The 27,409-nt window shown below is 48.2% G+C and overlaps 1 protein-coding gene across 1 annotated transcript in view; it reads right to left on the bottom strand.

Moving 5' to 3' along the window:
- The window catches only part of RP2 (RP2 activator of ARL3 GTPase), a 300,342-nt gene extending 274,160 nt beyond the window's left edge, over positions 1-26,182 (bottom strand). Inside the window, exon 1 of the mRNA XM_069636616.1 lies at positions 25,958-26,182. Coding sequence (XP_069492717.1) covers positions 25,958-26,071 — 114 coding nt within the window. The 5' untranslated portion in view covers positions 26,072-26,182. The remainder of the gene's footprint in view (positions 1-25,957) is intronic.
- Positions 26,183-27,409: the final 1,227 nt, after the last annotated feature.

The raw sequence follows: 27,409 nt of genomic DNA, 5'->3' as shown, positions 1-27,409 counted from the left end.
GGACGAATCCTGTCCTGTACCTGTCCAGTGACTCTAGTGACTGTGGTCAGACCCTTTTCGCCTATCAATGCGCACCCCTGCGCCCACTGTCCGGTAAGTCTCCTCTCCATTGGAGATGCCCTCGCAATGCCTGCCACCCATACTTACTCACCCCTACCATATCTAACTGTATGCCGGCACTATTCAAACTTCCTGCCAGTTTTACCAGTAACCCATGCGTGAACCTCTGAACATTTGCCTTCTCACGACCTTGCCTGGGGCACTTGTGGGTCCATGTCCACAATATCGTAACTTCACCATTACCCTGCTATCTGATTTGTCTCAACTCGCCTATGACTTCCAGATATGACACTTTATAAACTTTGGCTGCTAATGCAATCTGTACTCGAGCCTGACTATTTGCACTGTATGTTGACTATGTATAGGTCCTCATTGATTGCTAACGTGCTATTATCTGACTCACTTTGACTTGGTCATATTACATGTCAGCCTATGCCTGCCTTGCTGCTGCATATCTGAAACTGCCCTTTTTGCACATTATCAGCTATTTCGATTCTAGCCTATGCCTGCCTTGCTGCTGCATATCTGAAACAGCCCGTTTTGCACATTATCAGCTATTTCGATTTTAGCCTATGCCTGCCTTGCTGCTGTATAGCTGAAACTGCCCGTTTTGCACCTATCAGCTTTGCCTGTGCTCGCTCTGCCTAGCTAAATAAGTGCCTGCAACTCTAACTTGTGACCGCACTACTAACGTTGTGCCCCTCCCCTCTCTAAACTCGGTAACATGTTACTACACCTGGCCTCCCTACAGTCACTGCTTCCCTTACTACAAGTACCACTCTTAGTGTGGGCAATTACCTGGACGTTATACCTACCACCACCCAATTTAGCTGCACTCAGCGCCGTGCACACCACACCCATGGACTCCACACTTAGACTCGTTGATTCCTACCTAAGTATTGCACCGCAAAACAGCAACATCTACCTTAACGATCCGGCCTTATGGCTTGCCCATTTCGCCAAAAAGCCTTCTCCTAACCTACCGTGCTCCATCGCTCTCAGGAACGAAAGACTAGGCTCCAGACTCATGGGCAAGAAGGGTCACCCTATGTACCCAAACTTACATTCGAAATCAATGACGCTTAGCCCGCCCCTACAAACACCCACTTCACCTATGCCCTCTCACCCCCTGGTCCACCCACATCCTTTGTGAATGACATCGCTGCTTTAGCACTCGACAAAGCAAAATCTAACTCGCAAACCATCATTCTTGGCGACCTCAACCTAGGACACCAAGACCCTAATGATACTGCGGCCCTCGACCTTGCTAATACCTTATCAGATTTAGGATTTTCACACCACAAACAGGAACCTACCCACATTAAAGGGCGGTCCCTTGACTGGCTCAGTGACCCCAATTGCAATATTAGCGTACTTTCCAACGCCCCTTGCATCTGGTCTGACCACCACGTCATCACCTTCAGTATTGAAGCAGCCTTACTACCTACGCCTCCGGTCGCCCCAGCCACCCTCACTAGAAATAAAAAGAACATTACTTCGGAAAAATTACTCCCACTCATCCTTCCCACCCTAAACAATGCTCCTGCCACATGTACAGACCCTACCATCTTAGCCGACATGTACAACCAGTCTGTGCTTGCAGCCATCAACTCTATTGCCCCACTCAAACTGAGGAAACCCAAACAACGAGCTCACCTCAATTCGTGGTTCACTCCCCAACTCAGAGTGCTACGCAAAGAGAAACGGACGGCAGAGTCACGTTGGGGAAGTCACCATTCCGACGCCCATAAGGACGGTCTCCTGATAGCTACCCTTAACTACAAAGTAGCTCTACTTCATGCAAAAAAAGATTCCTACAACAACCGCATTATGTCTGCCCAGTCTAACACCAAGGAACCTGCAGCCCCCCGCCCCGACTCCTTTACTAAAGATAGCTCTTGGTGCACAAATATTCAGTCAGCTCTCCAGGGTAAAATTGCCACCCTCCAATCTAAAATTAGAGACAAACAGAATGCCTTACAGTCGGACCAACCACTGACCACACCTACACTCAATACTCACCAAGTTAATCCTTCTCATAAACCTTTCTCTTTCTCCCCACTCACCATTGTTGAAGTAGAGGGAATCATAAACAACTTAAAAGCATCCAATTGCCAAGGTGACCCTTGCCCAGCACCCATTATCAAGAAAGCATCTCATGAATTAGCCCCTTTCATTACAGCTTTCATAAATGCTTCTTTCAAGACGGTATTGTCCCGGATAACCTAAAGGATGCCTGGGTTATCCCACTCCTCAAAAAACCTACCCTTGACCCTAACATCCCAACTAACTTCAGACCAATCACAACAGTCCCATTCCTGCTTAAGATCTTGGACCGTGCAGCTTATCTGCAGATTCAGGATTACCTCGAACTAAACAATCTTCTAGGCTTGAGACAATCAGGAATCCGCCCTAAACACGGCACGGAATCAGCCTTGATTAATTTAAAAACGCAGATGAATTCACTAAAGGACAATGGGAAGTTAGCCCTTCTCCTTCTCCTCGATCTTTCTGCGTCTTTTGATTTGGTCAACCACCAAATGCTATGCCAACATCTTAAATCCGCAGCCCATTTCTCTGACTCTGCCAATGCCTGGATCCACTCATTCCTGAGTAATAGATCTATGAGGGTCTTCTCTCCTACGGCATCAGCTGACCCCTCCCCCATTCACTGTGGCGTTCCTCAAGGATCATGTGTATCCCCTACGTTGTATAACGTATTCACTAAGCCCCTCTTCGACGTGCTTGACTATCTGGGTGTCTCCTATACCAACTACGCGGAAGACACCCAGATACTCATCCCTATCACGGAAGACTACACAGCTGACACCAAAGCCCTCAATGATGTCTGCTCGGTCATTCAGGCTTGGATGGCACATCACGAACTCTGCCTTAACGATGATAAGGCCGAGCTCCTAATTCTAGGTTCCAACCATCGGCTTAACAAATTAGACCAGACCTACAAGTCATTCACCATCGACGGCAACAATATTAAGGTTTCCAAAGACACCAAGACCCTAGGCGTCTATCTTGACTCCACGCTTTCCTTGAACAGACAAACAAATGCAGTTAGATCAGCATCTGCCTATACTTGCAAACTCATCACCGTTGTAGACCCTTCCTTAACTCGACCAACTGCATCACCCTCGCTAGAACTCTCGTCATGGCCAAAATTGACTACTGCAGTGCTCTTTACCTAGGGACCAGCCAGTCTAACCTCAATAAACTGCAAACCGTACAAAATAATGCCTTAAGTGCAGCCTTAAACATCCCGAAACGTTCCCATATCTCCTCTGTCAGATCGGACTTACGTTGGCTCCCGGTAAAACAAAGAATTGCCCTGAAAACGCTAGCCTTGACTCACAAATGTCTTAACAACAATGCCCCACCTTACCCGTCTGCCCGTCTCACACTACACACATCATCTCGCCCAATTAGACCAGCCCAAACTCACAGCCTCAGGTTGCCTAGATTTAAACTCCAAAAAGCGGGCAGGGTGAGCTTCCCTGTCCTAGCCTCCAAACTTTGGAACACGCTTCCCACTCCCATCAGAACTGAACCATCGTTCCAATCCTTCAAGAACAACGCCAAAACTTGGCTGTTCTCACATGATCTATGAGACCCTCACTCTATCTAGTACTCTTGTGTGTTTTAGGTCATGCTTATACACCTCACTGTACTTACACTACAATCTGCTATGGTACTCTTTCTGTATATTTCTGTATATTACCGTATATTGTGTGTAATTTCCTTGTAATTAATTAATTCTGTAATTAATGTGCTTAATGTAATGTAATTATTTGCTGTAACATGTTTTCAAGAGTATGCGCCCGGTTGCCCCTGGGCCTGGTTCTTTGCGCTTTATAAATAAATAAAATACAAATACAAATACCTGTTGCACAGCTGCAGCCTGGAACCCCTTTCAACTCTTCCTCCCACGTGTCCCCACCCTATCATTTCTATCTCCCCCTTGCCCTGGCACGAAGCCTCTCTGAGCCCTGCAAAATGATTTCCACTTGTTGTGTCCATCATGGGTGGGGAACCCTGGAAAGCCACTTGTCTCAAATCCTGTAATTACCACGCCCTCTGCCAAGTCACCAAGCTAGCCTCTGACCGCATGCACCCTTTCTGGGAACCTCCTCCATTCCCCAGACCTAGACCTGCAATTAACCTAGCCTCAGGGCCCCAACTGCCCTGCACTCTATAATTTCAACTCCCCTGACCTGGGAATCACACAGAATACCTGAAAATGTGTGCCCAGCCCTGCATCCCATCTCCCATGGAAACCACACAAAATGTCTCCCTGACAACAGCCAAACAAACCAATTGCACACGTGTTCCTGGGTCGGGGGCTGGCCCTGGAGGCTCCCTTTTTTGGTTGCCGACGGCAGGTGTGCTGAAAGGGGGGAGGCAGCAGAGCTAAGGAGGCCCTTCAGCAGGTCCCTCGTCTTTCCTCTGCATCCTTCCTGTCTCTGTGCCCGTCTCCCTCTCTGGGCCCGTCTCCCTCTCCCTGTGTCTCTGTGCCTGTCTTCCTCTCCCTGTGTGTCTCTCCCTTTCTTTTTCTCTCCTTCTCCCTCTCTTTCAATCTCCCTTTCTTCCTCTCTCCCTTCCTTTCTCTCTCCCTTCCTTTCTCTCTTTTCCCGCTAACCATCTCCAGCAGCTCCCTTTTCCAACTCCCTCTCCCCCTACATCCACGGGCACACCCCATGCCCCGGGTTCTATGCCAGTGGGTGTGTCTGGCTAGTCCAGTGTGTCTAATGTATCCTGCTTGCAACACCTTCCTGTAATCCATATGTTCCTAGTTTCTACAAAGACGTTGGTGCCTTCATTGTTTTCCCACTTTACAGTGCAGCCTGCCAGTTATTGCCAGAGGGAGGCCCAGTTTGTCTGCGTACACAATGCACCTCCACCGGGTCGGTTGGCTCCCTGGTTCAAAACTGTGGCCCTGAATGGGGTCGCCCACAAGGCCTCCCCCATTTTGGCATGCCTTCCGCTCCCACAGAGGTAGTGCTAGTATGCGTGTGTGCATTTGGCCAATACAAATATGAATGGGTGGCCAAGTCCCTGCTAGCCACCCATCTCTATCTGACATGTGAATGGGTGGAGAGAGGTAAGGTAGAGGGAGTATGCAAGAGCGGGATAGTCATTATGTGTGTAGCTACCCATAAAATTGTTGTCGTGAAAGTTATCTGCATTCTTATGGCAGAGGTATTGCGCAAAGTGTCTTGGAGTAGTGTATGATAGCAGATGTATGCGCGTCGGCGGCCGTGCCTTCAGGTCAATTCCATAAGCATGGAGTGCGATAGATTCAATAGATTAGCTGCGCAGAAGCAATCGCCAAGATTCAATACATTTGCTACACTCTAGAATCACCTAAATTTAAATCAATTGCTACATTCTACATTCACCCAGCTTCAATACAATGGCTACATTCTTCATGCACTTAGATTGGATGGAATGGCTACATTTTGCATTCACCTAGATGCAATAAATTGGCAACATTCTACATTCGAAACACTGGTCACAATTCTACACTCATCTCGATTTGGTACACTGGCTACATCCGACATTCACCCAGATTCAGTGCAATGGCAACATTCTACATTCATCCAGATTCAGTACAATGGCTACATTCTAGCTTCGCCTGGATTCAGAAGACACTTTGAAAATGCTAAATACATTTTGTATTTTTTAATGTGCTTGTCTTTAAACCCTATCATATCTTTTGGCAATATCACTGAAAAAATGTGCTTTAAATGACACCATTTGCAGCTAATTTGGCATTAGTTCCCCAAAGATTCCTTAGTGGGAGTGGGACCATATATCAGTAAATCTGCCCTGCCCACTAAAGGACCCTAGAGGTATCCCTTTGGCCACTTTTTTAAGCCCAAGTCCCCCCCAGATTTTCGTGTAGTTGTGCCCCTGGCAGCAGACACACCAAACAATACATGGGTAGGCCTTTTCTCTCAACACTATCTCAGCTCACCTTATCTGTTACAGTTGATTGTTTGATGTGCATATTTATTGTACATGATATATACATTTGTCAAACAAGGACTACAAGGGGATGAATGTCTCTTCTGGGGGTGTCTAAGTCTTGAACTTATTAAAACTTATAGGGAACTTTAAGGCGATCTAAAGTTTTCCAGTGTCTGATTTGAAATAATTATCCATTCCTGGCTTTGGAGCACATAGAGAAAAAAAAGTGTTTAAAAAAAGAAATGTGTGTGTGCTTGTGTGTGTCAAAGGCGCAGTTTGCGAGCGGTAATGCAAGGCTGGGGACATCGCAGGCAAGCATAGAGAGAGACTTCAGGATTTGATTTGGACTCTAGAAGCATGCAAGACAGGCAGCACTGGTATATAACTGTTGAGACAGGCCTCACGTTTGCTTTTGTCACTGGTGGCAATGCTAGCATGTATTGTCCAACTCTTTGGACACAAAATGCTTGGAAGGGGGGCAGACCTCATGATATATTTGCAAAGAACCTGCTTAAAAGGGGCGCAATGATGGCATATATTGATAAGAGGCTTTGGGCGTTTTCTTTAAGGACAGACAGCATCAACAGCTATTGCAAAATGTTCATGTGAGTTGTTGGTGACCTGCCATCTATTGGAGTGTTTCATGTGTTGACCTGAAGAACAGAGTGCAAATACATTTTTACCCAATTACCCTGACCTTTTTGCTGTGAAATGTGCAATTTCAAACCATTATTTAAAAATAAAAATGGGTACGTGGAAGCACTGCTCAAACCCTTTTTGGATTAGTTCAGGTCTGCTTGCTCGGGTCAATTTAGGGAAAGCATTTACACCCCCCACTTTAAAAAGTCACCTACAAATACACCTACAACTACTCTAAATTCACTCATTTAAAAAAAATATATATTTATATAAAGACAGGACTGTGTCCATTGTTCGCTCCACCCTCCCGTCCCACTCGGAGACATAAGGGGAGGGCAAAAGGGGCATGTGCCTCAAGCCCCCACATGGCTACTTCATTCAAACAAGTCAATGACGGATTGGCCACCAGGGGGCGTGGTGATGTGAAGCCTCTCTGTGCTGCTCCACTCGAATGGGCTAGATTGTTTGGAAAGCCACCCCAGGAAGCCCACAAGAGAGTGAACTGACCCCCCCACCTAGGCGTCAGAACCAACAGTGCACCCCCTGGTCCGGCTTCCGTGTCTCTAGACCCCAGGAGGCCGGTAAAAATTGACAGAAGAGTCGGTGCGCCACGGCCTCTGAGACCAGTCCCAGATCCCGGGGAGAAGGACTGCACAGGGAGGAGGGACTGCCACAACCGCTTAGCAGCCAGAACTGCCTCGGAGCTGAAGCACTCCCGGCCAGCTCCCCCATCACTCCCCCCTGTGAGCGGGTAATCTGTTATAATGTCTCTTGGGTGGAATTCTACGAGGTAGAATTCAACCATGCTATGATGTCATGGTGTTATGCTTTGGTTCTACGTTCTGTAAAGGACGGTTAGCAGTTGTTCCTGAAGAGCTGAATGTAGGCTCAGCACTGCTGGGCTAGGCTGGTGCCAATAAAGAAGTTCCACTTACCTTACCTGTTGCCTCTTTATCACACTGGCGACGAGGGCAACCGCCTCCCAACCCACGCAGCCGATTCCGCCCAGCAGTTGCCTGCGTTTCTTCCCATGGGCTGGCCGATCCGCAGCTCTCCCCAAGCTTCTCGACTGAAGAGCTGCCAGCTGACGCCATCCGCGTCGAGCAGCGTACTGAGGAAGAGGGAGAAAGACAAGCCGGCCTGCCTGGCCCACGCTCCCCGGCTGGGGTCGAGCGACCTGCCCCTGCCGCAGTGAGTGTTCGGCCTGAGCAAGGTCACGGCCAATGGACGCCGGCAGGAGAGGCAGGCATGCCTGCTCTGCGCTCCCCATTCTGGCTAGAGCACAGTATCCCTGCCACTGCAGACACTCTTCGTGTGCCGGAAAGAAGATTGGAGACAGGTGAGCGGCTTTCCCCTGCGCCCCTGCGCCGCCGGCAGCGTTTTCTGCAACCGCTCCAGCCCCATCTACAGCTCTGCGCGAGAAGCAGGCGTCCCAGACGGCGGGCAGAGGGACGACCACTGACGCTGCCCACAGGCTTCAGCCCCCACCCAGAGTGCAGCTTGGCGCTGTGGTGTTCTGGGACAGCGGGCAGGGGGTGATACGTCAGCGGGGAAGCACGTGCTCCAGAGGCCTCAGCCCCGGCTGTAGCGAAGCACAGCATTCTGCGGAGATCCCGCAGTGAGGCGGCGCCCCGGGGGGAGAGCGGGAGAGCGGAGACAGGGCTCTCTCGCCGGGAGTGTACCCGCCCACTAACGTGTCATCAGGAACGAGGAGAGGATACCTGGGGGCGTTCCCCTACGCCATCGCAAAAGAGTTAACCCTGTGTGCACCAAGTGAAACATTCTGGTTACTGTCTGCCTAAAGCCAGGAATTAACCCTGTGCGCACCTGGTGAATCTTTCGGACATTCCTCTTTACTGCCACAGCATTTCCATTTGGCATTTTCCCTCTATCTATTGCAAAGGCCCTGGACTGCACAGACAAGGGAGGGGGGAGTTAATTGTGGTTTTTGTTGGCGTATTCAGGCATTTCTGTCGGCATCCAAATAATCTTGCCAGCATGCAACACAACAATGCACGTCCCCCTCCAGCTTTCCTGGCTAGTCCGGGTGAACCAGCAATTGTGTAGGACTTATGGGTTGACACGTTTAAAGTCTACCTAAGAGCAGCAGGTGGTGCCAAATTTACAGATGATGAAAAAGAAGCCGCATTACTCAATTGTTTGGGAACTGAGGGACTCAGGTTGTTCAGTCATCTTCCTGGTTCCACTGTGCACGCCGTCCCCGCTGTCCCCGCGGATGGGAATGAAGGGGGAGATGCCCCACCCGGAGTGATACTGGCTTATGAAACGGCTTTGGGCAAGTTGGAGGCGAGGTTTGGCAAGAGGGCCAATGTGGTACTTGAGAGGTATCACTTCTTCTCGAGAGCTCAAGGTTCCAGTGAAGGTATTGATGCTTATCTAACTGCTTTACGTACATTAATAGCGACGTGCAAATTCACAGGCACCATTGATGAATACATCCGTGATCAAGTGATAATGCGGATGTGTGGTGTGTGCGTCAGGGAGAGGCTATGGATAGAGAAAGACCCGCCCCTGGAAAAAGTCATTGAGATAGCCTGTGCTATTGAGGAATCCAGGAAAAGTGTGAAGGAAATGGCCGATAAAAGGGAAGCGGTGCATGCCATCATTCCCCGCAAGTCCAAGGAAGTCAAAGGGAAGATCAAGGACAACAGGGCAGTGTCTTCCTCGAAGGATGTGTGCAGGAATTGTGGGTGGCGTGGCCATGCAGCGGGTGCTAAGGGATGTCCTGCTAGCAGTGTGGTTTGTAGAAAATGCAAAGCCAAGGGACATTATGCCCGCATGTGCAGGACTGTCGTCTCCACTAAGGACTCGGTGAACATGCTGGACACCAATGATGATGAGGATGATGATGTGACAACACTGGGTTACATGGGTTGTTCAGATGGGAGTGAAAGGAGTGTGCCTGAGGGTTCATTACTGAGTGTTGGGAGTTGCAATAAAAGAGCTTGGGCGACCCTCATGGTCAACGGTGTTCCGCTGGAGATGATGGTGGACACGGGGTCGCCATACACGATGATATCCCCTGACCTGTATGAATCCAAGTTTCACAAGAGAGTTTCTGATTTATCCTCCCCTGATATAAACCCATACGCCTATGGGCGGCTGCCCATTAAAGTTCTGGGATTTGAATGGGCTGACATAGAGTTTCAAGGTAGAATGGCTAGGGGTAAGTTGTATGTGGCCCACAAGGGTGACCACGTTATGGGGTGGGAGGAACAAGCTGCCCTGGAGCTGTTGATTAGACCGGGTAAACCTGTTCCGGTCATGAGTGTGACTGAAGGGGGAAATGATGTTGTGTGCTCTGGGGGGATTACGGCAGAAATTTTAGAGACTAAATTTCCCTCCGTGTTTACTTCTAAGTTGGGCAAGTTGAAGGGTTTTGCACACAAGATAGTTCTCAAGAGAGGCTCCCTACCTGTTGTTCACAAGGTCAGAAGAGTCCCCATCATGGCTCGTGATGCCCTAAAGGAGGAACTGCACAAACTCAAGGACTCTGGGGTCATAGAAGAGGTAGAGTGTTCAGAATGGTTAGCCCCTGTGGTCTTGGCACGAAAGGGTGATGGAGGAATGAGGATGTGTGTAGACCTCAGAGACCTCAATTCATCCATTTGGGTTGACAGACACCCCCTGCCAAATATCAATGAAATGCTTTTTTTAGTGTCTGGAGCTTCATGTTTTTCGACTTTTGATCTCTCGTCAGCCTATCATCAGATAGATTTGCACAAAGAATCCCGCCCACTTACTTCGTTTGTAACCCCTTTTGGCGCATTCCGTTTTTGCAGGATGCCTTTTGGGTTGGCCTCCGCTGCCGCGGTTTTTCAGAGGATTATGCAAAAACTCTTTGGGGCCATTAAGGGTGTGGAATGTTTCCAGGATGACATCCTTGTGTGGGGTAGATCGCAAGCTGAGCACGATTGCAGGGTCCCTGAGGTCATGGGTGTCTTGAAGGATTGTGGTCTCACAGTCAAACTTGGCAAATGCAAAGTAGGTGTCCCCAGTGTGACCTATTTGGGACATTCTTTGGATGCTGAAGGTATTCATCCTAAGGCAGAGTTGGTGAAAACATTGAGTGATGCACCGGCCCCGACAAACAAGGACCAGTTGAGATCCTTCATGGGTCTTGCAGAGTATTACAGTAGATTTATTCCCTCGTATGCTGACAAGACTGTTAGTATGAGGTCGTTACTGAGGAAGGGTGTACATTTTGCATGGTCAGATCAGTGTCAGGCGGAATTCGTCAAGTTGAAAGAGGAGATTGAACAAGCCCCGTCTTTAGGGTCCTTCTCTCCCGCCAGGAAAACATTTCTCACGGTGGATGCGAGTGAGTATGGTATAGGTGCTGTTTTGGAGCAAAGGGAGGATGAAGAACTACGACCTTTTGCTTTTGCATCCAGAGTTCTCAGGGAGGCTGAAGGCAGGTATGCTGTCATAGAGAGGGAGGCTCTGGCTGCTGTGTGGGCATCCAAATATTTCAGGACTTTTCTGTGGGGAATTGAATACACTTTGCACACCGACCACAAACCTTTGGTGCATGTGCTGACAACTAAAGGTTTGTCTCACGCGTCTTCACGGATCATGAGGTGGATGGCAGATATGGCGGAATTTAATTTCAAAGTGGAGTATGTTCCGGGAACTAGGAATGCAGTAGCGGATTGTCTGTCGCGCTTTCCGAAGTCTTTTGATGATGTTGAGCTTCAAGAGGTCGCAGGGGACGACTGTACCCTGGTGGCCAGTGTAGTTCCCGGAGTGGCAGGGTCTGAGTGGGATGCAGAATGTACAGCTGATTCTGAATTGATGGAGGTGAAGACGGCGCTCAGCAATGGAGTTATTGGGCCTGAATTGTCTAAATCCTATGGGCATTTGTGGGAGGAATTATCTGTGGGTCCATGGGGTGTAGCTAGAGGTTTGAGGTTGGTCCCTCCTCGTTCCCTTAGAGGGATGTTGGTTGATTTGGCCCATGATGGGCACATAGGGAGGTCCATGACCAAGAGAAGGCTTAGAGAAGACTATTGGTGGCCCCGAATGGATGCTGATGTGGAGGAAGTAGTGAAGGATTGTGCTGCTTGTTCCACCAGTGACAAGAGCAAGGTTCCCGCTCCCCAGCCTGTTTATCCGGTGGAACTACCCCGTGATGTGTGGTCCAAGGAGGAACTTGACATAATGGGCCCCATTGATTCATTGGGGGGAGACTTGAGGTTTATTGTCGTTATGGTGGACTATCCATCTTGATGGGTGGAGGCCACAGCTTTATCCACGGTTACTGCTGAGAGAGTGGTGGAGTTCCTCTCTGCGGTGTTTGACGGGGAGTGTGTGCCTGCAGGTTTAGTTACTGACAATGGCTCTCAGTTTGTGTCGGAGTACATGCAGAAGTTTTTTGGATGAACTTGGGATACGCCATCATAGGGTTGCGCTATACAACCCACAAGCCAACGATCTGGTAGAACGCATTAATCGTTTTATCAAGGGGGCCATTCAGTTGGCTCTTGCCAATGGTCTTCCGTGGAGAAGGGTGGTGTCAGAATCACTTAAGGCTTACATGCTTACCCTTTCTGTTGTTACTGGTCATTCTCCTTTTGAACTGATGCGACGGAGGAAACCTGGCTCCAAGTTGAGAGTGCCAGCCCTGGGGGGTGGTGTTCAGACACAAGTGGACATGCAGGAGGTTTTGGATCGAGTTCGAAACAAGCAAGAACGGTTTTTGACTGAGCAAATGGCCCGAAGGAAACCCCTTCCGGTGAAGATTGGTGATTGGGTTCAGATTAGGAATCCTAGGTTTGTGGCCAAGGGTCTCAGCAAATATTTAAATCCACGCAAAGTAGTCAAACGTGGTCGTGGCTATGTAAAACTTGATGATGGATCCACCTGGAGTCTCAGGCGTGTAGTGGTGGTGGACAAAGAGAAAGTGGTTTCTGCGGGAGGTGAGTCTAGTGTGCCCGGTAACCAATCAGGAGATGCGGGGGTGGGTTGTGATGTCCCCTTAGAAGGCTCAGCATTCCGGGAGGAGAATGAGGGAATGGTTAACTTGCAGCCCATTAACTTGCGGCCCATGGTCACTGGAACGGCTCTTGATCCCCAGGGTATTGAAGAACATTCCTTTCCCATCTCTGTGTCTGATTCTGAGGTTAGGGATGTTACGGGGGATGAATGTGAAGTGTCCGCTGCTGGGGCGGCTGACTCTATTCCTACACATACTCGGTCTGGCAGGGAGAGGAAGGTTCCCTCCAAGTACAAAGAGTTTGTTTTAGGTGCTGTTGTTCAGTAGCACTCTTAGTTTTCGGTTTTTCTTCTTTGCTCTTATCAGCAATCCATGTTATAGCTGAGGTTAACATTTATTGAATGTCAGTCTGTTTTTGTGTGTGTGTGTGTGTGTGTGTATATGTGTGTATGTGTGTGATTGCTGGTGCGAGTGTGAGATAGTGTGGAAGTGTGCGTGTGGATTTTGGATGGATGTTCTCTTGTTGAATAGAGGGGGGAGAAGTGTTATAATGTCTCTTGGGTGGAATTCTACAAGGTAGAATTCCACCATGCTATGATGTCATGGTGTTATGCTTTGGTTCTACGTTCTGTAAAGTACGGTTAGCAGTTGTTCCTGAAGAGCTGAATGTAGGCTCAGCACTGCTGGGCTAGGCTGGTGCCAATAAAGAAGTTCCACTTACCTTACGTGTTGCCTCTTTATCACATAATCCCGCAAAGCAACGGTCCTGGGCCTCTCACCAACTGGGCCGAGGCCAAGAGCCTAACGAGGAGAGGCACCCCTCGCCACTCTTCAGCTGACGTCGGAGTTCAGCCTTCCTGCCCATCCTGGTGGAGACTCAAGACTGCGTCTCCACAGCCCCCACCATCTGCGAGTCACCTGGCCTGCCCTCCAGCCGCAACGCAGGCAGCAGAGGACCATTGCAGCGACATAGAGCATACGCTGCGACTCCGCCTGACAAGAGAAGATCACAGGTGAGGTGGGCACCCCATTTTAACTTGGAGCTTTGGTTCCCCACTGGCCTACAACCCCGTCAGGCAACACCCCCAGATTGGGAGGCCTATGACTCAAGGCAACCCCAGCAGGTCCCTACAGCACTAACACTTGCTCTTTTGAGGGGTCTCTGGGAGCTGCTGGGCCCCCTCACGACCACTTTGCCTTCCTCACATGTTCTCCTGCAGCAGTCCCCAGCGGGGAGGAGTGGTGACCAGTGCCCACGTGGGACTCGGCCTTGATCCTCCATCTTGAACTAGTCCACGTAGACTCAGCAAGGTGCTTCCCGCAAACCCTGTTGTGCAACCCCTCCATGGGCTACAGCCTGTAGTCCCTACGCCCCCCGTGGCTCAGCTTACATTACAGGGCCGGACACCCTGTGGCAGTGCCTCCCCTCACCCGCCGTGGAGGAGGCCCCCAGAGAACAGAGACTGGACTTAAATCAGGGGTTCACCTGCTGCCACACGAGAGTGTCAACCCCAGCACGTGGCTCTGGTTCTCCTGCCCCGTCCACTTCACCAATACCTGGGGCCCTGGGCTTGGGCCCGGATTCCCTGGGCCTTCCTCCCCTGGAATCCACTGATGAACTGGGCAGCATCCCTCCAGAGGTTCCGCCACTATCAGCACTCCCCCCCCCGAAACAGGCAACCATGCCTTCAGTACCAGTTCCAGACGCAGATGATGCCCAATCAATTTGTAGAGGCATGGCGGCTCTCCTTGAAGAGATTAGGGGTTTTCGAGCTGATATCAGCAAGAGACTAGATGGGCTCGATAAAAAAGTAGACAGTATGGATTAGCGAATACAGGACCTAGAAGCTAACAGAACCTATGTTGACCTGCTGGAGACCCAAATAGACATGTGTCTCGCGGAACTTGAGAAGAGAGATGAAAAGTGCACCCAAAAGATGGACGATTTCAAAATCGTGAAAGCCGCAATAACTTACGGTTCTTTGGCTTCCCGAGCGAGATGGTGAAACCCAGGACGACATCCTTAAGGCCATCAACACAGTGGTCAGTAAGCTGTTCAACAATGCTAACACTAGTGAACGGACTAGAGTGCAGAGGGCGGGAGGGAGCTCCTGAGGCATGAGAACAATACTGGCACGGTTTCACTACTACTACGAAAAGACAAAGATCCTGGAAATGGCATGGAATAGGGGCCTGGGACTGGGGGAACTCGCAGATAACTGTGTACCAAGACCTTTCGGCCTTCATCCTTACAAGGAGACATCTCTGCGGGCCCTTAACAAAATGGCTCAATACCAAGGGAGTTTGATACAGATGGGGATTTCCTTCTCCTTGGCCTTCGAGTATGGGGGGTATAAATACAATCAGAAGATGAAATTCAGAGAGCTACACAAGAGCTGCTGGGAGACGCCCCACCCACAACTGGGACCCTTGAGCGAATTGCAGAAGTCAAATGGGTTTGGGGGCAGGCGTCGTGTCAGAGGACACAGGAAATTTAAGAAGCTGAATCCATTGTCCCTGCCGCACCAGCCATCTTGATTCTAAGGGCCCTTTATCCTGTAGAGGGGACAACGCTCTATTGCTGGTTGCGAAGTCTGTATTCATGTCTCCCCATGTGGAGGGGTGGGTCAGATAGAGATCATTAGTTTCGGGCTAGCCTGGTGGCCTGGCTCAGCAACAAGATAACTGTTGCATCCAGTCCAGGTTCCAGGGAGAGGTGAGGAGGGGAAAAATGGGGAGTTTCTTTGCTGATGGTTGCGCTCGCTTTTGCAAACTACCAGAAAGCAGGTCAGTCTACACGGGAAACCAGCCACATCTAGTTAGGTGCCAGAGACCATGGCCCAGGGGGAAAGCGCACCAGATTGCTCCTCTCAAGGAGCCCCAGAGCATGCAGAGCCCCCCGATGGCTGATACTACCCATATGCTGGTGCTGGGCTCACTCAACGTAAGAGGCCTAAACTCCCTGCACAAGAGGTCCATGGTGATCCGTGAATTCTCTTGACTAAAATTAGATTTTATGTTTGTGCAGGAAACCCACTGGCAGAGGGGGAGGGAACCATCACTGAAAGCGAGGTCAGTAGGGGCAATATTCCACGCATCCGCCCCAAAAAAAATAAAAGGGGTGGCCCTCTTGGTGTCTAGCAAACTACATTTTGCTAGACAATCGCAAGACGCAGAGGGCCGGATTGTAATAGTGAAGGGTGTTAGCAAAGGCTTCCCCCTCACAGTGGTTTCAGTTTACTGCCCAAACGAGGCCCAAGACCAATATTGGGAGTCGGTTAAGTGCAAAATCCAAACCTTCGCTTAAGGCTCCCTGATAATAGGAGGGGACTTCTACATGGTCATGCACCCTGAAAGTGATAGAAAGGGTTTGAGCCACCACACCATAACACAAGCGCAACAGAGATCATCTCTGCGCTTTCAGAACGTGAACAAGGAATTGGGGATGTCTGACTGCCACACGAAGGGACAGGGGTGGAACCCGCTTTTCACATACTACTCGAAGGTCCACAACACCTTCTCAACGAACCCCCCTCTTGGAGCGAGTGAGTGAAGTGGCCATAGAAATAGTCCCGTGGTCTGATCATGACCTAGTGAGAGTCTGAATTTGAGTGCCCCAGTGGGCGCAGCATAACACCCGGTGGTCGTGCAATGACCAGATTCTAAGGGACAACATCCTAGCCCAATCTCTTCTGAAAGAGAATGTTGAATTCTTTAAAATCAAGGTGTGTGGGTCGCAGGGGTCTGGGAGGCGTTCAAGGCCACGATTAGAGGCGTTCTGATAGGAATAGGCTCAAATAGAAAGAGGGAAAGGGCTCTCGGGGAGAATAGTCTCAGGGGAAAGATTGAGGCTATACAGCTGGGCGGGAAACTTAAGACCCAAATGTTCCCAGGGCAGTTGGCTAAACTGCAAGAATGCAAAACTAAACTGAAAGCCCTCATGGTCGGCCAAAGAAAGAGAAACATTTCATTCTTAAAACAGAAATACACGGAGAAAGGGGAAAAAGCAGATAAAATCCTGGCATGGAGGTTGAAGGAACAGAGGAGGAGTAGGAGAGTGGACATGATTCACTCAAACCGAGGGGGATCAGCACCTTGAGAGCCCACAGATAGAGGAGTTCTGTTCATTCTACCATGGCCTCTACACGTCATAATACAAGGGGGATGGGTCAGAAGTTGACTGTTTCCTGGACTCCCTCCCAAAGCCGCGCCTTACAGCAGAAAAGGCAGGAGCCTTGGAAGCGCCCATCACGCCCCAGCAAGTGATAGATACGATTAGTGGAATGAAGGGGGGGGACCACTGCGGGTGAGGATGGGTGTGCGGTTGCCTTTTACAAGAGGTTTCGGTCTACCCTGGCTCCATTCATCACCAAATTATTAAATAGCACTCTTGAGGCAGGGTCTCTCAACCGATGCTGGCAGCACTCATAGTAGTGATCCCAAAGGAAGGAAACGACACTGTCCAATGTCAGTCCGATAGGCCTATCTCCCTCTTGAATACGGACGTTAAACACTTCTGGTAAAGTTGTTGGCCAATAGACTTGCCCGCCAGATGACATCTCTGGTTCACAGAGACCAGGTGGGCTTCATTCCAGGGTACCAGGGGGCAGACAACATTAGGAAAGCCATAGCCCTGATGCACGAGGGTTGGAGGCACACTTGATATCAATAGATTCAAAAAAAGCCCTTCACCGGGTGGAATGGCAGTACATGGGCCAAGTCCTGCAGAAAATGGGGCTCAGCGACAATGTTAGGCGGTGGGTATCAGCTTTATACAACGGTCCCACGGCAAAGATTTTGGTAAATGGTGCAATCTCCTGCCCTATCCACATCTCCAGAGGAAGGAGGCAGGGGTGCCCCATCTCCCCCTTGCTATATACTCTGGCAATGGAGCCCCTGGCAATCACTATTAGGGAGAATCAGGGGATTACAGAAATTCCATGTGGGGAACTAGATTTCAAGCTCTCCCCATTTGCCGATGAAATTTTATGTTATCTGACAAACCGATCAGTCTCTCTCGCCGGCCTCTTAGCCCAGATACAGGCTTTCGGCAGGTTCTCGGGCCTGAAGATTAACCTTTCCAAGTCCAATGTCATGCCAATCGGGATAAATGATTCGGTGACCTTAGACAGGAAGACATTCTGTGGGATGAGAATTGAGGGCGCGTCCTCCCCATACCTAGGTATCCGCCTCCCAAAAGACGTGTCAAGGCTGGTAGAGTTGAACTATATCTGATTGGAGCTCCTTCGCTGAGCCCCCCTTACGCTCTCCTGGTTCGGGCAAATGGTGTTGGTAAAAATGAATACCCTGCCCCGCCTCCTAGATTTGTTTTTCTCCCTCCCCTCACCCCTTCCGGAGTCCTTCTTCGTGAAACTCCAAGCTATGGTGAGCCGCTTTATACGGAAGGGGAAAAGGCCCAGAATTAAGCACACCACAATAACTCTCACCAGAGATTTTGGGGGATGTGGCCTCCCAGACTTCAGACTATATTACAAGGCGGCACAGCTCTGAGTCATGTTTGAGTACCCGAGAGATGATATGGGGACATAGTGGACATACATTGAGGACATACACACTCATCCAAAAAAAGTCAGAGACCTCCTGTGGGCCCACGCCAACGAGATCCCGCCCTATCTAAAGACTCACGCGACCCTATCAGTGGTATGGAGACCGTGGAAACACAATAAAGCAAACTCCCCTTTCAGTTCGTTATGGGGTCCAACAGTTGCCCTGTGCAGGGGCTTTTGTAATACGCAGCATTGATCAGAGGGGCTGGAGAGGGCAACCCAATTCTTCAGGGTGGGCGCCTCCATAGAATATGGGACCTTGGCGGAAGCTCTGGGAAAAAGGAACTTCTGCGTTCTTGATTATTTGCACCTTAAGGGTATCATGACTGACCCCAAGTGGAATGCTAACAACTCCCGTGTCCTCACCCTGTTTGAGAAAATTCTTTGTGAATCCACTACTAGGCAGGGAGTGCTGTCCAAAATCTACAGGTTTCTGGTTAAGACTGATCTGGAGGGGAGGCAAAACTTTAGACAGGTATGGGAGGTTAGGGCAGGCGAGGAAATATCAGACGATACATGGGTGAGAATCTATATGATGTTTGCCGGCAGTCTGTACACTTCGGCCATGGAACACAACTTCAAAGTCCTACATTCCTGGCACCTTCCCCCTGTGAGATTATCCAAACATTTTCAAAGATACTTCCCCCTATTGCCCAAGAAAGTGTGGCCACTGGGGGACGTGGTTCCACATGTGGTGGGAGTGTCCATCAGTGCAGGTTTACTAGTTGGAAGTGCTAAACTGGATCAAAGACCTGCTCGGAGTGACGCCATCTTTGAGCCCCCTTCGGGTATTATTAGGAATCCCACTGGCTGATACCTCTAGGTTCCCCAAAATAGTGGAAGCAATGTTGAGAGCGGGAAAGATAGCCCTGGCCCAGAAGTGGAAGGACAGTGCCACGCCATCCAAGAAGGAACTGTTAAATAAATTGTGGGTCATCTTTGTTTTTCGACAAACTGTCGGCCATGGTAAACGACAAGATGGATACTTTCATGATTGAACGGAGCGCCTTTCTCCTACAGGAGGGTGAGATCAAACTTGGCCTCTAAATAGACAAACAAGACGGGGTTTAACCCCCCAGGGCCTCCAGTGTTGATGGGGATGTTCGTAGTGTTTTGAAATATGAGTAGGAGTACTCAGCACCATAAAAAGCTTGGGCTCTGGTCTCATCTTTTAGCCCTCATAGTCCCTGTGGATGGACAACTATGGTAGTCTATGTGAGGGGTGAGGGGGAACAAAACGGAAAGTTAATGTTGTCTTCGTTTTGGTGACTTCTTGTGTTATCCGGTGTAAATTTTAATAAAAACCAAAGTTTAAAAAAAAAAAGTCAATGGGCCTTATTACACAGTAGGTGGTAAACCATGGTGCTATTAGCACCATGGTTGCCGCCGGTACCATACCGGTACCACCATGGAGGAAAGGGGAATTACCACCCCATTCCAAAGTTGGCTGGCGGTAATTCCCCCTTCCTCCATGGCCCTTCCCCATTCCCATTTTTGCCCCATAAGGCATAATGGGAATGGGGAAGGAGCTAATTACGGCACCGCAAATTGCGGTACCGCAATTAGCACCAAGGTCCCTTTGCGGGTCCCAACTTTAACGGCTGGTCTACACCAGCAGTTAAGGTCGGGTCCCGCAAAGGGACCTCGTAGTAAGGTGGTAAGGGTTTACCGGTACCGGTGCCCTTACCGGTACCGGTAAACCCTTACCACCTACCGTGTAATGAGGCCCAATGACAATTTTTCACAAAACGTACATTACCCATAATATTGTTAAGCACTTGGCTGCCAATATGAGCCTGTTGCATGGATGTGATTGACAGGTAAGGTCCGATCTGATTAATTAATATTGTAATGCATTTGGTGTTCAGTGTAATAAATAGGTTTGTGCATTTGTTATAGCACACGTCCTATATTGTTTTTATTATGTGTGGGGAATATATTGAGCATGCCCAATAACCAATTTTGAAATGCCTATTAATATATGTGGGAGTCGTTACGGTTCAGAAGACAGTTCAGTGCGTTGGGCACTCGTTGCAGAGATCTGTTTTCAAATGACTGATCACAATAACAAATTCCATATAGGCCTTCTCAGCCTTTACTCTCTAAAGTTGATCAATTTTAGTGTACATATACCTTGTTGATAGTATAGCACCTGCAGTGCTATTGAACAACTGACCTGCACCCAACAGCAATAGTTTAGAAACTAGCTGCAGGTCTAGAGTTTGGTTGCTCCAAACACAAGGTTGTAAAAACTGGCAGCCATCCCCAAAGTGCAGCATAAAGTGTAAACCAGTAGAGGTGATAAGGTAGTTAATTTCAACATTGTGGAACTGAAGTGTTGAGACTCATATCCCTGCTCTGCCATCGGATAATACAGTGATCCTGAACAAATCACCCTAACTCACTAGCTAGCACTCTGCTGTCTGTCTCTCTAACTCGTGTTCAGGTGTGCTCTTTTGACAGAAAAAAGTTTTAAAATTTCAAACGTTGTTTTGCACATTATGAATAATGTGTTTTCAGAGTATTTAAAGCTTTAAAATACAGTGTTGAAATCCAGATGAGATGTTTTGGCTCACATCATCAATTAGTATTCTGGCACTTGTATGCTTCCCTTAATGACGTAAAAAGTGAAACTAGAATTATTATCCTTTTGCATGGCATGCTTCAGACACTTATTTCATTTTTTTAATTTTTTTTTAGAACCGTCACGACGAGTTAGGCCATACACACAGTTATATTAGTTCATGAAAGTCAAACATCGATAAATCATGTTTACAGGAGCATCCAGGATAAAGCAAAAGCCATTAGTTCTGATAACTGATGCAATCAGATGCAAATCGGCCTTAAGTGCAAAATGTTTAAGTATCAGGAATAAGATCTTCATGTCCCACACCTGAAGCACCCCCCCCCCAGATCCATCATGAAATCACGAAGGGCAGAGCAGAGGGTAAGCATTTTCCTAAATTGCGGATGGAGGATTTGAATGGCTGCAAGAGGTTGACCTTTACAGACATTACAGTAGTAGAGACAAAAGGACATTGGGCCTTAAAACGACCCAGGCGGTAAGTTACCGCCTGGGTCGTACCCTTACCACCATGGTGTAAACTATGTAAACACCCCTCACATAGATGGTGGATGGCGGATTTACCGCCCCATTCCAAGGTGAGTGGGGCGGTAAATCCCCATTTCCCATTTTACCCTTCCCCATTCCCATTTTTGCCCCATAGGGCATAATGGGAGTGGGGAAGGCGCTAATTACGCCACCGTAAATTACGGTGGCGTAATTAGCACCATGGTCCTTAGCGCCATGGATTTTAACGCCTGCAAAAAGCAGGCGTTAAAATCACCGTGGCGCTAAGGGACCTTGTAATCAGGCGTTAAGGGACGGCGCCAACGGCGCCGTTAACCCCTTAACACCTGACTCGTAATGAGGCCCATTGTGTTGTGCTTGAATCCCACAAATTGTATCGGAGATCCATGCAGCTCACACACTACCAAACTTTGCATATAGAACAATTCCTATCATCCCCCAGATCGAGAACAGCTCATTTCTGTCTTCCAGGATCCCTGATTTATTCAAAAAGTTGTGGACTACACCACTGTTAAAAGGCCCTGTCTGGATCCCAAAAACCTAGGGAACTTTAGTCTCAACTTGAATGTTCCTTTTCTGTTGAAAGGGATGGATAAAACCGCCAAAATCCAGCTTCAGGTTCATCTTGAAAAGCTTTAGGAAAAAGCGATGTACAGAAATTGCACTGATGGATGTTAAGGATAGTCTCCTAAAGATTGCTGATGAAGGACACACATGAATGTGATGCTACTGGATCTCTCTGGTGCATTGGACACCTTGTATCAGACCATATTTTTGAATCACCTAAGGGAGTGAATTGGTTCAAGTCATTCCTGTCAGAATATCTAGAGTAAAGGTAATGGAAGGCTCCTCAGATCTAGAGATTCAAACGTGATGAGTACCACAGGGCCTGTCCACATTGCCATTGCTTATATATATAAAACGGATGGGCAAAATCACTCCTACCTCCTACCACTCCAATGAGATATATGATGCGGAAGAAGAACAGAAGATAGCGTGAACGACCATACTATTCAGACCAATTCCTAGTGCTCCAATCATTGACAAGTATGATGTCGAGAGGTACCCACTCAGCCAACCTTAAAGACCAGGTGCGGTACAAACCCTACCCACAGTGGATGAAGACCCTCAAGCCGCAACTAAGGAGAATTCAATTGACAGTACTGACTAAAGCGCCAAGAAGCCAAAGCCACTGACGTCATTAGAGACACCATGACTTAGCAACGTTAGACAGGAAGCACACGTGCCATCGGCACACTGAAACAAACACGCAGTCGAATACACGAAGAACACGGTTGTACAGTTCTATAGAGGACAGCTACACGTCCATATTGTCATTGCTTTATTATTTTGTCACTAGCTTAAACGCAGCAACGCAGAAACCGCAAGTAGTAAGAGATCCTGAATACAGCTTGCAGATGCTCATATGCCATTAACCTTATGGAATTGCAGGAGCCCCTATGGGACCTGACAAATCCAGTGTGACTAACATATGGAGAACATAGAAAACCACAAACTTATAGAAGCCATGATTTGGCTTAGGAAAAATACAGTAAGCCATGAGTCCTCAGCAAGAGCTGAGCTGAGGCGAATTAAGGCTGGCCAAGAACAAAAGTGTGAGACAGAACCCGCAGCCATGGCCACCAGATACAAGTGACCTTCCATTCCCTGAATGACAGTGACACCAGCCACAGTAAATGCAAATAATTCCTCTTAATTAAGAGCTGCAGAAGCCCAAAGCATGGTCTCTGAAGACGTGACTCAGCCGACCGAGATGAAGAATTGAAACCATAGCTGAGAAAGAGACTTGATCCCACGCCACCAGACAGAAGCTCGCAACAATGATGTTACAATGGAGACAAGTGTTGCACGATGTGAACGGGCACTCTCATAGTCTAAGGTGGTGCATGCAAGTTACAATACTGACACATAGTTACTCTTATTACCTTGAAACGGTACACCAAGAGGTGAGAACCATTGCGGATCCCCGGCCGGGGGAGACCAGCTCTAGCCAATCACAGTTCAGGCCCCTAGGGGTGGGTAGCAACGGACAAGAACCAATGGTAAGACCCTCACACCACAACATTGTTTAGAGTTAGATAATTGGGGATGGACCGGGCCAGCCACCTGACATGTGAGAGCCAGTAGACTAACATGTATAGTGTCCTATATAGGTGGACTATTACTCAATACCCTATCCCAGATGACAATAGGTTTTCTGGAGAAGGGCCCAGATTGTAGCGTCACTCTCATGTCAGAAGCATACAAAACTGGCCTGTAAACCGGGGGACAAAGAGGCGCCCACGGATTTCTTCTATCCTTGTACTGATCCCTGTTGTTTTTTGCTGTAATAAATTGCAGTTTGAACTTGCTGTCTGTCTGGGCCTACGTTCCTTTTGGGGGAAGGAGTTGGGCCTTCCACAAGTTACAAGAGTCTGCAAACTCCTAGTAAGCCCTCAAACCTACCTGGGAGTTTGGCATACATTTTTACCATCACTATCTTTGGGCTCTCATATGAATAGTTTATCATCAAGTTCCGTCCAGTAGTACTTAATTATCATGAAACAGATTCGGCCTCAGATTTCCAAAGACCATTGTGCCATAGGCATAATACTGGATAACTACAACAGCCCTTATGCAGGTCTGATGAAGCAGTCAGTTAGCCATCTTCAAATTCTTCAAAATGCTTTTTCCCATGTCGTTACAAATATCAACAAGTGGTCACACATATTCCCTGTGATGGATCGGGAGCCAATGCAGCCATCTCAAGCTAGGATCAAGTTTAAACCTTTAATCCAAAGCCACAAAACCTTTTATGGCAATCCTACCGAATACTTGAAAAGAAGATTTGTGTGGGACCAACCACCGAGGCCTCGAGATCCTTCATGCGCAGCTTTCTCGAAGTTGCCAGATTTAAGTGATTGAGGGCGTACGGATGGGCCAGTACCATTTTAGGTATCAAACTATGGAACAGGATTCCTTTAGATATCAGGAACATGTCGGTTTTACATGCCTTTAGAAAAAGATTATGATCTACTCTTTTGATCCAAAGCCACCACTCTTTGCCTTCACTGCCTAGGGTTGTCTGTAGGTCGAGTGCTGTGTAAACCTAGAGTAGTAGCGCCCAGATTAAAATTGGAAAATCAAATCAAAGTGTTCTTTGATTTAACATAAAAATTGGGAAACAACGTGTTCAAGTAGCAATTGCAGACAGAGTTCAAATCGTACCGTTACCTCTTACCCAATGAGTGTGACCCTAGTGAACTCATTTAATCTCATGGTGTCCCACATGTCAAATTGCCAGTTCCTAAATATTTCAAAATTGTCAGTCCCTTAGAGTGATATCGTTCTCAGGGTAACCTCTTTGAAAAAGCCTCACGCATGATTTAATGGATATAGTTATGCTACATCTATGACAATAGTAACGATTGACAAAGTGAAGTGTGCTCACTAATAGCAACAGCACTTAAGCACCTCAGCCCATTTCTAATCTCAATCTGTTCTTGATTTGTACATCTGCCTGGAAGTTTGTAGTGTGTGTCTGCTATCTAGCTGTACTAGGTGTGTGGTTTTTTCACTGCTTCCAATCAGCCTCATATGGCCAAGCATCAAAACGTTTACATTACATGAGGCTGTTCAACTGATTTCAGCTGTAATGCTCTGGCAGGTGTACTTTTTTTATACAGCTACTGATGTGTGCTCTACATGGACAACACAGCCTGTATACATTATGCCATTTGTGTATTATTCTGATTCCAGCAAGAATTAAGGTATTACAGGGACTTGAAAGAAGCACCCATTCTTATTTGGAATGCTGCCGGGTCATTTCAAGATTTGTGGTATTGTAAATGGGGGGGGGGGGTGCTGGTGGTGGATGAGGGCAGGGATTTGGAGCCCCTTCATTTCTTTGGTTCGGGTCACAAACGTGCCTGTGCCCCGAGTACCTAAATCTCTTAAAATATCACTGCCACGATGGATACTCCTAAAAACCACGCAACATAATTAAGCATTTGTAGTAAATTAGCAGCTTCCTACTAGTGCAAAATGGCCTAAATAGCAGTGTGACAAATAGAACTGATGGGGAGTATGGGGAAGAGGATTTTCGAGAAGCAGAGGGCGGAGATGGGAGGGAAGAGGGTATCTGGTCTATCTGAAAATGATGTTCTGTACAAATCTGCATCACAAAGTATGGACTTCCCCAAACTATCCGTTAGCAGCCAAACCATTTCAGTTAGTGACAAAGTATGATCTGAAGCTGAAACAGATTTAAAAAAAAAAAAAAAAAAAAGAAACTAATGCACAGTGACTGAAATGACAACGGACCCTGAAATGGATGATGGATCTGAAATCTCTTAAAGGGATTTCAGGTCAACTTCAGGGTCCATTGTGAACACTCGGGTCGGGACTTGTCTGAAAGCCCACGGTTAGGGGAAGGGTGCAGAAGATGGGAAGATACTGCTTAAGAGGAAACGAGGGTGGCCGAGAAGGGGGGTGAGTGCTGTATAGGGGATGGGGTGATAGTGTGCTGTGGTGCAAACACTATAGGAAACGGATTCAGATGAAAGGAGATGGATCTAGTGCACAAAGGTGCTTGTCTGTAGTGCAGAAAGAGAGTGCTGTTCGCCGTAAGCAGATGCTTGAGGGTGCTGTGCAGCACGAAGGTACCTTGTCGCGAGTGTCCCAGCTGTATTGCTTGGGCTCTTCAGTCTGCGGCGGGGATTGCTCTTGGTCGCTGTCCTTTCTTTTCTTCTTCGACTTTTTCGAGAAGAAGCAACCCATAGCTGCACAGCACGCCCAGGGCAGCTCTTAGGTTCAGGAGGCAGGTCACCGGTCACTAGCTTGACAGCACAACTCAGTGCGGAGACCACGCCCCCTCAGGCGTCAGCTCTTCCTCATTCCACCGTCAACCACCTCCCTTCATCCCCCTGACAACCAGCCACGCCCATATTCCGCTCCGTCAACAGCAGTCAGGGAAAGTGGAAACATAGAAGACGGTTAACAACGTCTGATCTCCCAAAGCCAGCATGGAACACAACCGACATATTAGAATAGCGAAGTCATGCACTGTGGCAGCTAAATTAGACTTTATTTTCAAGGTATTTTAAAAAAAAAATCTAACCTGTAATGTTATAATGTTTGATCACTGTCCCCTTACAATTCGTACTGACTCCGATAAATATGTGTTGTGTATTTTGCTATTTTCTTGCCTGCTTTCTAAGACCTTCTGCAGTGGCTGTATTGAAGCACATGACATGAAGGGGTGCACTGCAGTGTAATTAAGGTTTATTTTACACCAACTGCAATAAACATTAATATGGATTTAGCAGGGGAAATACTGATTTTCCATACTAGTCTTATAGAAAGTCAAGATTCTATTAAAGACAGGAGGTGAAGAGTTATGCTTTCTTCCTTTACTGAAAATCTCGAGCAGCATAACAATTATTTAACAATATAACACATAAATGAGAGCAACACAACCAAAACTATATTTCCCACAAATAACTCCACTGGTGTAGTTTGTTCTCTTTATGTCCATGATCTTCCAAGTCACATGTCCTCATTACCAATCCCATCCGAAACAGTCCCTTATCCTCTCATGTCCTACTGTGTCCTTACTCTTTCTTTGACTACGACTTGCTTAACTTTAAACCTGCGTGTTGTGGCCTAAATAGATGACAGAACGCTGTAGGGTTTCTAACAGTCTTTATTGACTGACAAAAGGGAGAAAGGCTCTAACGTGGCCTGATGGCGCTGGGCGCTTACTTACAGTTCATTGCAATCAAGTCCTGTGCTTTCCCAGTTGATTCACTGTGGAAAGGTTGTGCTCACTGGTGGCACGCTGTAAACTTCTAGGGCCCCCATGTAGCCTCCTGTGGCTGTGGTGTTACGCCCTAGAAGCTGTGGTGTGAGTCCTGTGGCTCACTGCTTCTTCTCGTGTAATCAGGAGCAGCGCTCCTCTGTGACCGCTTCAGCTAGCCGAGCGCCAACTCTGAAGCGGGAACGTTTTCCCGCAGAGCGTGGGCTCGCGAGATCCCGTCTCGCGAGATCTCGCGAGAACACGCTCCCGCGATCATGTGATGTCCCCACACTGCGCCCCAACCGGTCAGCACCAAAACC

The sequence above is a fragment of the Ambystoma mexicanum genome, chromosome 7p, assembly GCF_040938575.1.
Source record: "Ambystoma mexicanum isolate Mex_15411 chromosome 7p, UKY_AmexF1_1, whole genome shotgun sequence".
NCBI lineage: Eukaryota > Metazoa > Chordata > Amphibia > Caudata > Ambystomatidae > Ambystoma > Ambystoma mexicanum.
Note: the sequence above shows the minus strand (reverse complement) of the source record. Positions and strands in the feature narration are given on the sequence as shown.